This window comes from Terrapene carolina, unplaced genomic scaffold (assembly GCF_002925995.2).
Source record: "Terrapene carolina triunguis isolate 2854851 unplaced genomic scaffold, T_m_triunguis-2.0 Scaffold67, whole genome shotgun sequence".
NCBI classification, from domain to species: domain Eukaryota; kingdom Metazoa; phylum Chordata; order Testudines; family Emydidae; genus Terrapene; species Terrapene triunguis.
The window spans coordinates 46,675,251-46,687,045 of record NW_020664418.1 but is presented as its reverse complement, the minus strand read 5'-3'; the positions used below and the strand labels follow the sequence as shown (position 1 = coordinate 46,687,045).

The 11,795-nt window shown below is 46.3% G+C and overlaps 1 protein-coding gene across 2 annotated transcripts in view; it reads left to right on the top strand.

Moving 5' to 3' along the window:
• Positions 1–11,795, top strand: part of DPP8 (dipeptidyl peptidase 8) — a 39,834-nt gene that overhangs the window by 734 nt on the left and 27,305 nt on the right. For both annotated transcript variants that reach the window (XR_003369646.1, XM_026648380.2), the window contains exons 2-6: positions 2,820–2,882; positions 3,867–4,136; positions 7,377–7,489; positions 10,072–10,245; positions 11,149–11,317. Coding sequence is in view for 1 of the 2 variants with exons in the window: in XM_026648380.2 (XP_026504165.1) it covers positions 3,878–4,136; positions 7,377–7,489; positions 10,072–10,245; positions 11,149–11,317 (715 nt within the window). In the remaining variant the exon portion in view is untranslated. The remainder of the gene's footprint in view (positions 1–2,819; positions 2,883–3,866; positions 4,137–7,376; positions 7,490–10,071; positions 10,246–11,148; positions 11,318–11,795) is intronic.

The window sequence follows — 11,795 nt, the reverse complement described above, 5'->3', positions numbered from 1 at the left end:
TCCACGGTCCCCTCTGCAGGGCTACACACACACACAGCCAGCGCTCCCCCCCACGGCCCCCCCTGCGGGGCAACACACACACACAGCCAGCGCTCCCCAGCCCCCTCTGGAGGGCTACACACACAGCCAGCGCTCCCCCTTTCCCCTCTTCCACAACACATGCTTCTCTTTACCTTGAGAATGCTCCCACTCCCATAGCCCCCCAATCCCATCCCCCCTCAGGGCTACACACAATCCTTGTGCTCCCCACATACACAACCTTGCAAATGTACACACACCGAGCTCCTGTGTTCCTTCCCCAGTGGGGCTACACACCCCTGGCTGGGCTTCCTCACCTCTGGACTCCCCCTGGGCTTCCTCCCCCTGCTACCCGTGTACATGCATGCCTGCTGTGCCTTCCCACCTGCCGGATCCCACAACCCCCACACTTTGTCCCCCCGACCCTGCAGGGCTCCATACACCCCCCCCTGTGCCCACCTGCTCCCTGCTGCTGGTCCCACACTAGCCCCCATGCTCTCCCGCCCCCTCTGCCTACGTAAAGTCTTTTGTAATAACTTCTCCTCCCCCCTTTCCGTCTAAAGGGCTCTTTCCGTAAGGGCCTTATCTGCTGGACTCTCATACCCTCTATAGCGCCAAGGGACTTATCTGCAGGAATGGCCTCCCTGCCCCCACGCACCTGTGCCCCACACAGGGGGGATGTTTCCCTTCCCACATGCATGCACCCACTTCTGCCCTCCCCCGACATACCACTCACATGCAGGACCCTTCCCCCAGATGGGTCATGCCAATAGGGGCGTTCTGACAGGGTATGTTTGAACAGGGAGCTGCTGTGCAGACAGCACTGCCAGGTGGGGAAGGCTGTTGGGAAGACGGAGCTCAAAGCATGAGAGTAAAATGCAACGGGGCTTGAACAGAGCCTCCTTCTATCTGGGTCAATACCCTCCAGAGAGACCTGTCAGGCCTGAGTGGTTTCTTTCCTCACCCCACTCACACTCCAGTTAACACTGGGGATATTTAAAGTATGGTTGGAGAGGGAAAAAATCTCAGGCCTTCCATTTAGGTATCTCATTCTTCACAACCCCCAAAGCAGTTACCATAGCCTTTCTCTATGCTCCCCTTAATATAAGGAGAGATTGGGGGCGGGGAGGGTATTAATTAAGAATCAGCAAAGGAATATTAATAACAAGTTCTTATACAGCCCTTCTCATCCATGTGTCTCAAAGTGCTGTACAAAGGAGGTCAGTATGATTAGATTTTACAGGTGGGGAAACTGAGGCACAAGGAGGGGAAAGTGTCTTTCCAAAGTCCACCTAACAGGTCAGCATCAAAGTCAGGAATAGAGCCCATATCTTCTGCCTCCCAGCCCAGAGCTCTGTCTTCTAAGCCACGCTGCCTCCCTTTCCAAAAGAGGAAGTGATCTCTTTGCCAGGCAGCTTTCAGGGCCAGCCACGCTGCAGGTCCCTGGCTCTTACAGACTGAAAGCTGTTTGTTTTTGGCTGGTCATACTCCAGCTTCTTCTCCTATTGCAACATCCTTTCTTGACTTCTAATGCATTTGAATAATGTAGAAGTTGTAGCTGTAACAAGAAAATACGTCTTCCTAATTGGCTGTGTGGGCAGATGTATGGGTGTTCAGCAAGCTCTAAAACCTGACCTGCCTGACACTTGCATAGCTAAGCCACTCCAAAGGATGTTATTCATAAGATACTGTTCTGTGGTGGTTAACGAGGAGACACAGATGTGGGCATCTAATCCCTTACTACCTCTCCATCCTCTGTGTAGGATGCAGTTATGCCATTAAGTGGGTTTAAGCAAGTGTTATTTTGATGTCCTAAATATATTTGGGAGAGGGGTGAAGAGGATTGGGGGGGCGGTCGCGAGTGTCAGCTGAGTGAAAGGGGCTGATGACATTTGTAATTCAAATTCAGCTATGCGTGGGCAGACCCCTGCACCTATGTAAAATCCCATTGACTTCAACTTTTTATGTGGGTAGACATTTTTCATGCTTATCTGCCTGTTAAAAGCTGCTGCAGCTTTTTATGGGTAGTTGAAAACACTCCAGAATTTTGGAAACCTACCCAGGTAAGGGGGTGGAAATAACCAGAAATAATTTTGTTGGACTCAACAAAATATACAAGAGGCTTCTGATGCAAGTGTGAGGCCTGACCTCTTAAGTTCTGTTAAATTATGAGCAAAACATTGCTTTAACCCTGGAAAGATTTTGGACACTCATCCAAATGTGATCTGATTGTGATGGATGAGGCATTTCATTTCTGCTGTCTGTTTTGTGCTTTGTAAATGGCCTGGACAAAGGAAAAACAGGGCAGAGATTTATTTGGAGAGGCCTAGTGGCTGGAAACTGAGACTCAGGACACTTGGGTTTTAGTCCCAGCAAGTCATTTCCTCTCCCTATGCCTCAGCTTCCCCATCAGTAAAATGGGGATAATGATGCTAACCTCCTTTGTAAAGCACTTTGAAATCTACGGATGATAAGCTCTAGATAATATGATTATTTTGCAATGATGGGGGCAAACTGGAACTTTTTCCAAACATGTCCTCCCCAGGCCCCTGAATTTTAGCTGTTTGTATTATAATGGGTTGGGGTCCAGGTCACACCCAGCTACTTTGGCTGGTCTCCAGTTGTTATTCAGCTCTCCCGTTGTACGTTGTTGCTGTGTATATCAGGCACACTAAGTTGTGTGTGTCTGTATTATAGTTGCCTGGGAGCTTGGACTTGTGTGGCTATGTGGTATAACTGGGACTTGTAGCAACATGGCAGTCGTTTTATAAAAGAAAGTATTTTATTTATTTTTGTTTTAGTGCCTGTGTAAAGTGCTGGACTGACACTCCTGGATGCTGGAGACCTCTCTGTCCCTAGATCAGGTATGTAACACTTCATAGCAATGCCATCTTCCCTATGGTTCTCTGTTCCCCCCCCCCCCTTCTTCTGCACTGAAGGGACCTCCTCTAGGAGCGAACAAGCAATTCAGTTTCCATGCTGATGGCTCTCCATCCTGGCAAACTGAACATTAGCTCAATTTGTTAATTTCTGAAATGGGTCTCTAGGAAAACACTAAACAAGAGTTAGGCTTCGTGCTGGATGTTCACGTTGCTCAACTGGAACTTAATGACACAATGGCATGGCACTGTCTTGTGTCTAGGGAATGTTGAACCTGAGTGTCAACAGTTATGGTAATATTTGCATCATTGTTATTTAGCAGTAGCAGCATTGCAGTGCACAAAGGCCCCAGTTAGCATCAGGTTGAGCTACACAAAAGTAGACTTGATTTCTGCCCTGAAAAGCTTACAATCTAACTTGAAAGAAGACTTATCAAGTGACTGCAAAGAGAAGGAAAATGTTAATAAGGTCATGTGGTTGCATTGGTCAACTGTGCACCGTTGGATGGCTCCATATAGAGTATCTGGAACCTTCCCCTCCTGACTGCTGCACAACCTTATCCATCGTTGGTTGTAATATAGGCTTATACTATAAAGGTTGGTAACATATGCAGGATAATGACCGAGAAAAGTAATCATGCAAGATTGAACAAAGAACCACCAAGGAATCGTCGTTGTACCTCCTCCGTAAAATGAGAATAAGCAGCTATTTGACAAAAGTAGGAAACTTTTTATAAAATATACATTGATCTGCAAAGTTCTTAATCCCATTCCCACATCTCATGCTTAAAGGTTGGGGCCTGAAGGACGACAAGGTATTTTCCAATATAAAAATCTTTGTTTTAAAACTTGTATTGAAATAGCAGTTTGCTTGTATTGTTTTCACTGGGCGATTTCTTTTTTGGAGTATATTTGCTAGCACACTAAAAGGCAGCTGTCTGAAGTGTCCCCTGTGTCCCGTTCTTCCAGAAACATGCAACATGGCAGCAGCCATGGAAACTGAACAGCTGGGGCTTGAAATCTTTGGAACGGCTGAGAGCGAGGAGCATGCTGAGGCCGAGGAGCAGCCGAAACCGGAACCCTTCTATGTAGAGAGATATTCCTGGAGTCAGCTTAAAAAACTGCTCACAGACACTAGGAAATACCATGGCTACATGGTGGCCAAGGCTCCTCATGATTTCATGTTTGTGAAGAAAAATGACCCCGAAGGACCCCATTCAGATAGGATCTACTATCTGGGTAAGTTGCTAGTGCAACCCATGTCTTGATTCAAACCCAGACAACCTCAGTGGTGGTTTTAGTGTTCTTCCTGTGAATAAAATGTATTGGACAGCAAAACCAGAAGGCCTCGTTATGGGCTTGATGCTAGAATTGCTGGTCAGACTAACCGATCGTCCTGGTCCTTTCAGGCCTTAACATTTGGGGGGGGGGGAAAAATCTCCCAAAGGAAAGCAGGGAGGGTGGTGGAAACGTCATCACTTGGGACTCTTAGAACTGGACAAAGACTTAGAAAGTGTTCTTTAGGGGACAACCCTGCACTAGCTGGGGAGATGGAGTATCTGCCCATGGAGGTCTTTCTGGGCTGATGTCTCTCACTGTTATGGACTTGATTCTATTGAAAATAAGTTTGATTTCTGCCCCCCCCAAAACACTGGTAGAACTTGATCTGTTTTACCTATTTGCTTGCACCCTGGTGGAGGGGGAAAAGAGCAGATCTGCATGTTGGCCTCCTAAAAAGAGAAATTGTAAGCGTAATTTTCAGACACCTCAATGCCACTGTTACAGATGGAGCATATTTTCCAGGGGCATTGGGAGGATATGCAGTAATGGGGGCATATATATTTACACAAATGAAATGCTTTGTTTTTCCTGGGGTTATCTTTGGCTTCTCTAGTGAATGGATGTATTCAAATGGTTATTCTTGGCCTCTTCTTCTCACTCATTTTTACTAATTGTGGTTCGCTTAACCTGGGTAAATCTGGGGTTCTAAGTCAATGCTGTGCCAATTTTAGTACTTCCATGTGATTTTTATAGTGTGAAAGGTACTGCAGGTGATGGGGGCAGGGCTTAGCATAGGGGGCGGGGCTTTGTGGTATCTGAATGTTTCTGTCCAAAAGCCACAGTAGTAAACATGAAAAATCCAGTCTGTGGGGAGAGGAGAAGCCCTGTACAGAGAACAGGGAGCCAGAGCTGAGTTCTAACTTCAGTGCTTGCTTCTTGGGAAAGTCTACACGGGGATAAGAACCGGTGGCTGGCCTGGATCAGCTGACTCAAGCTCATGGAGCTCAGGCTCCAGGGCTGAAAAACTGCTGTGTAAACACTTGGGCTCCAACCCAATGCCAAAAGTCCAAACAGCAATTATTAGCCCTGTGAGCCCACATCAGCTGATTTGAGCCAGCCACGGCTCTGCTGTGTGTTTCTTATTCCTGTGTAAATGTACCTATAGAGTCTGATTAGCAATTCAGAATGCATGTGTGGAACCTCATTGAAATCCATGGAGTGCCACATGGGGGCACAGTCTGCCCACACGCTGATCCAAGACCTGAAACTGATGATCTGTCCCCCTCAGTTTCCCCACTCATAAAATGGGGGTTAGTAACATTTTAACTGGCCTTCACAGCGCCCCTGTGAGGCAGTTTAATGGACACGGTCAACTTGAAACTTCATCCATTTATAGCAATACTTTTAAAGGAATTGTTAGAGATTGAGCAGGAGGACCCAGAGGCAGATTTAGTAAACGGGCTTCTTTATTGTGGTACTTGTTCCCCTCGACCCAATTGTCGAGTAAGCACTGAGTTCATCACATCACACTCTTTTATCTAAGTTAATTTGTAAATACCCACATTTACTACAATGCCCCCCAAACCCTTCTTTAATAATATGAACGCCCATATAATGAATATTAATAGCTATATACTGAATATGATTAGACCTGCCCCTGTTTACAGCATTAAGCATATGATACAGACATTTTTACCTTGAAGATGCATTTCTTTGCAGTAATTGTAGCCACAAGTTCCCTTAATCAGCAGTTCGCGGGGAAGGGAGGAAGGGGCCATGACCCTGAACTCATCTATGTAGCTGGGAAAGGAAGGGAGGGGGAGATAACACTTCTTTACTCAAAGGGTATTCTTTAGCCACCCACATTCCTTATGCAGGTGCAATGCTTATCAGTCCTTAACAAGCAGAAGGGAAGGGAGAGGGATGGCAACTTTATCAAGCAAAGAAATAGTGCCTGCCGGTGCCTACTCCCTATTACCATGATAGCTGTTTTCCAGGTCTTTCCTTAACCCTTACATATCCCAACTGTCATGTCAGGAACTACACCTACCCTGCTGCTCCTTGTAGTTTTACTATCACATTCTTTTATATATTTAAAAGGTATATACCTTCCTCTGTTGTTGCTGTGTGAAAAACCCACGCAAATAACGGGAAAGCATCCCTCTGAAACAGAGGAAGGCGAAACTGACTAGTTACAAAGTAAACAATGAAAAATAAAGAGAGAAATTGTTCTTTCATGTTGGAGAAATCTCATGGGCTCCTTTTAATAAAAGGAGGTAAAAAATGTTCAGGCAGAAGAGTGACTGTTATGTTGAAAGTGATTCGTAAACAGGTCCAATCCTTCTGCTAATCAAGTCAGTGGCAAAACTCCCATTAACTTCAGTAGGAGCAGGAGTTGGCCCCAAAGGTTGTAAAACATAGAACCATAGAATATTAGGGTTGGAAGAGACCTTAGGAGGTCATCTAGTCCAATCCCCATGCTGCAGATTAAAAATGTGCTGATTTGTTTTGTCTAACAAGTGTACTTTTTGGGGTCAGGGAGAAACCCCATCAAATGGAAACCCCCTCATTTGAGGTATGTCTACATTGCAATCAGGAGCTGGGATTGCACCACACATAGGCATAGCCGAGCTAACTTGCTAAAAACAGCAGTGTAGCCACAGGCTAGCCACCTGAGTACAGTCCTGCTTCAGACCCTAGGTATGTACTCAGGCAGGTAGCCCATGCCACCACCTGTGCAGCCGCTGCTAGACTCCAGTTTTTAATGAGCAAGCTTGAGCATGCCTACGCTTGCTGTCCCAACTGCAGTGTACACATACCATTTGAGGCAAGGGGCATGACTCTGTAATCCAGCAAAGAGCTTTTAATAATTACAAAGCCCAGCGGCTGGAGATTGATTTTGAAATGTCCATCAGTAACCGGTCCTGAGAATGTCAGTGTCCTAGTGGCAGCATGCCTTTGTGCTTGGTATGGTGCCTTGTTCCAAAACTTCACCTACAGTCCCCTCCTCCTCTTCTGCTTGCAGCACCTCCCCCCACCATCCCATGCTGTGAGCGAGGCTGCAGTGTTTCAGTGGTTCCCCCTTAGGAAGGCAATTGCTTATGCTGCTGTTGTGTCTTTTGGCTTATCTTTATCAACTCCTGGGAGAGCATTTGTCATACTTTAATAACGGGGAATGAATCCTTTTTTCCTTTATAGCCATGTCTGGCGAGAACAGGGAGAACACGCTGTTCTATTCGGAAATTCCCAAAACCATAAACAAAGCTGAAGTCCTAATGCTTTCCTGGAAACCCCTTTTGGATCTCTTTCAGGTACGTGAACATGATGACACCTTCTTTCCCTCATGGCAGGCATTCATGCTGCTCAGGCAAGCTGGAGTTATTGCAGTTGTGAGCCACCGACAGGCTGTGCAGTGAATGTCTTAAGGTCTTAAATGTTTTTACTTTCCCTCATGCTTAGCTAAGCTCTTTACTGTTAAATTTTAAAAAGATCTTGTCTTGTCAACTTGTCTTGTCAACTTTAGGAATTTTGTAGCCTTTTGTAAATCATAAAAATATAATCCTATTCTGGATGGTTTCTGCTCCCTCTGCAGGGGTTGCAGTTGCTGCATGTAGCTTCCAGCAGATCTGCTGCAGTAATTTTTCTGAAAGAAGAGCAAGGGACTTATTGTAGAAGCCTCACTTCTAGTGAGTCCAGGTGACTTCTGACTATACAGTCGGTTTAAAGGTGTCACAGCTTTTGCCTTCCCCAAAATCCTCCTCTACCTGTCTACTGTATGGCTGCTGTGTCAGCTGCAAGACTACAGTAGCCTACCGTGAATACCATGCAGGGGAGGGGGTTATTGATCAATTGATCCATATACTTGATCCCCCAACTGCTTCTGGTCCTCATGTTGGACTTTCGAGCTATACTCAGTAGTGCACAGGTGGTATGTGCCCCTTATGTGGTCTCCCTGTGTCTTGTCCTTCCCCTCAGGAAACCTGCAACAGACTGCTGGTGTGGAAGGGTGGCAGGACTTGCCCCTGTGGCGTTAGCTATGATGTGAGCACCCTGGATGTTACTGGTCTGTCCCCTCATGAGGCTGTAGGTCCCACTAAAAATTCTCCTGGTGCTCTCATCCCTCCCAACTAATCACTGTGGATCTTGGCACGAGTTAGTTAAACTCTGTTATTACTTTTCCTCTCTAGTCACCGCAGACATTTTTAATTCTTTTACAGCAAGTTCTGTTTGCCTCGTAACCATCGAGCTGCCAGCCGGACATGCCTGGTGTGTGGACCTTGTCTGTATAGCAGCAAAGCACCCACTAATGATTTGCTGCAAACAGAAACCTACTCTCACTAGGCTTTTGGGTCTGGAAGCGAAAATGGACAAACCGTGCAGCTTTCCGAGCGCCATTCCTGCCCAGATTGCGTCTTTCTCCTTAGGCAGAATCTCCCTTGTAAACCTAGAGCTCCCTCGGCATTTCCAAACGCTTGCTCATTCTAGCACCTGGTCCGTGCACACAGTTGCCTAATTTTAACCAAAGGGGGGTGAGTTTTAAACTGATTTAGTTAAATTGGCGCAATCTTGTCTGGATACTCTTTAAAATCATTGAAATTTGGCTTATATTGGTTTAGCTTGCCAGCTGTAAGGGCAAGTAAAACCAGTGTAACCAGTTTGTGTGTCCACATTGAAACTTGCAACAATTTAACTAAATCTCCACAAGAAAGTTGCACTGGTGTCACTTAGTGTGAATTTAAACTGATGTCATTAACAGGCTCTATGGATGCTCTTATTTTGGCATAAGAGCAACTTACTTTGGTTTTGCTTAAATCAGGGGTGGCCAACCTGTGGCTCCGGAGCCACGTGCGGCTCTTCAGAAGTTAATATGTGGCTCCTTGTATAGGCACCGACTCCGGGACTGGAGCTGCTGACGTATTACTGTGGCTCTTTGGCAATGTACATTGGTAAATTCTGGCTCCTTCTCAGGCTCAGGTTGGGCACCTCGGCGCAAATTGATTAGAAACAGGTTTTTTAAAAAAAAAAGAGCTATTCTTGTACTGAACTAAGTGTGTCCAGACAGCCTTTCTGCACCAGTTTAACTGTGTTTAGAACAATTCAAGTTATATAAGTGCAGCTTTCTCATGTAGGCAAGCCCTAAGTCAAACCAGTGCAACTTGTGTGTAGGCCAACCCAAGGTTATTTTTGGCTTCCATCCTTCCTTTGAGAAATCAGATCTGAAACCAGCAGGAAGGAACATTCTGCTCTCTTTTCCTGTTCATTGGCTCAAAGGGTGTATGTATAACTCCCGGGACAAAATTGGCCCATGTCTGCCCATGCCCCGACACCGGGAAAAGGTAGCGCAGATCCTACAAAGGAAATGGCTGCATCTACGAGGGACATCACGAACATTTGTTACCCTGGTTCAAATAAGATCCCCAAAGACTGTTGCAGAGAGACTTCCCAGACAACTAGGCATAAAAGCCAAAGGGGCACTATCTGCTCCTACCCTCCTTTCCACCCAAAGGGGCACTATTGATCAGACTCTTACCTCTACCTTGTATCAGCAGGACTTCTGCTCAGACAGGGCCTTACTCTGCTCTTGTTCTCCCTGGTGTAAATTGGGAATAACTCCATTTAAATTGGTAGCGGAATTACAGCCGGCTTTACAATGATGTGAGATCTGAACCTGGCCCAGAGTTACTGGTACGAGGACAGAGACTCAAGAATGAGCAGGCTGCTTGCAGCCACTGGGATTCTCATTGGATTAACACGTTTCGTTGTTTGCCAGAGATGCTACTCAAGCAGCCAGCCATCTTTGGCTCTTTGGTGCCAGAGGAGATGCTTTCTGTACATGAGGATACCAAGTAAAAAGTAGAGCAAGGCAGATGATTTCTCCTCTCTTCCTATTCAGGCTTCCCTAGACTACGGGATGTACTCCCGTGAAGAAGAATTACTGCGAGAGAGAAAGCGCATTGGGACAGTCGGAATTGCCTCTTACGATTATCACAGAGAAAGCGGCACCTTTCTGTTTCAGGCTGGCAGTGGAATTTACCACGTAAAAGACGGCGGCCCTCATGGGTTTACTGTGAGTTCATGCACATTGCTAATCCTCATGTAAATGTACTGTGTCAGGAATTTGTTTGCAGAAGAGTCAAGGCAATGAGATTTGTAGATCAAGCAGGCAGCTATGGATGCACTAATAATGCTGAGGGTCACTGAAATGAGTTCTAGAGATCGAGGGGGGAAATCACGTGAAGTCGACTGCTAGTAATGTTGAGCAGAAGGGAGAAGAGGAGAAAGGAATGTGCATAGTAGCAGTCTCCGGATTTATGATTTAGTGTAAGAGTCTTTCCGTGAAATTACTTGTTACAAGGTTGCTACTCATTAGATTGGGCTGCAGAATTGAGAAGAGAACTTTGTGAAAGAGCAGCTGGGGTCACTGCCGCCTAAGTGCTGAAGCTGGACTCCGACTTCCAAGCCAGAGTAATTTCTTTTTAATATAACCCATGCCTGATGTCAGTCTAATCGTATCCTCTGATGGATGCTGCTGCATTCTCAGTGGGTTTAGCGAATGAGGCTATTGCGTGCTTCAGCCAGTTCATCCATCAGGGTGCAATTTTTTAAAGTGCACTGAGCTTTTGTAAACAAGCTGACTTTCTGCTAGTGCTGATGAAAGATGTCTGTCTTAGGGGTGTTAGCGTGGCATCTGTGGAACCACTCAATAGGCACCGTGGCAGCAGAAGCTTCCCTACTGACAGCGTGTGGGTATTTTATGTTTTTCTTGGTCAAAAAAGGTTGGATTCCTCTCACACTAAGCCCTAGCATTTGAATGCAAGTAGAAGTTGGCTACTGTACCTGCCAGTATCACTTGTATCTATACTTAATGGAAACCATCCATCTTTTTGGAGATGAACAGAATAACAGTTCAGCTCCTGCTGTCGGTGTGTTTTATATTGCTGTCTAATTCATCTTTTCTTCTTTTAAACAGCAACAGCCCTTAAGACCCAATTTAGTGGAGACCAGTTGTCCAAACATACGGATGGATCCAAAACTGTGCCCAGCTGATCCAAACTGGATTGCATTTATCCATAGCAATGACATCTGGATATCTAATATACTAACCAGAGAAGAAAGGAGGCTAACCTTTGTCCATAACGGTAATGCATGTTCAATTTACAATCCAGATCTTTAATCTCTTCCGCCGTGTGTGTGTGTGGGGGGGGGGGATATTCTCTAGACCAGTGTTTCCCAAACTTGGACGCTGCTTGTGTAGGGAAAGCCCCTGGCGGGCCGGGCTGGTTTGTTTACCTGCCCCATCTGCAGGTCCGGCTGATCGCGGCTCCCACTGGCTGCTGTTCGCTGCTCCAGGCTAATGGGAGCTGCTAGAAGCAGCGTGGGCCGAGGGATGTACTGGCTGCCGCTTCCAGCAGCTCCCATTGGCCTGGAGCAACGAACCGCGGCCAGTGGGAGCTGCGATCAGCCGAACCTGCGGACGCGGTAGGTAAACAAACCGGCCCGGCCCGCCAGGGGCTTTCCCTGCACAAGCGGCGTCCCAAGTTTGGAAAACACTGCTCTAGACTAAATTTGGCACTGGCATTAATGGCTTCTATTGAAATTCATGTGAGTTGGCCCTGT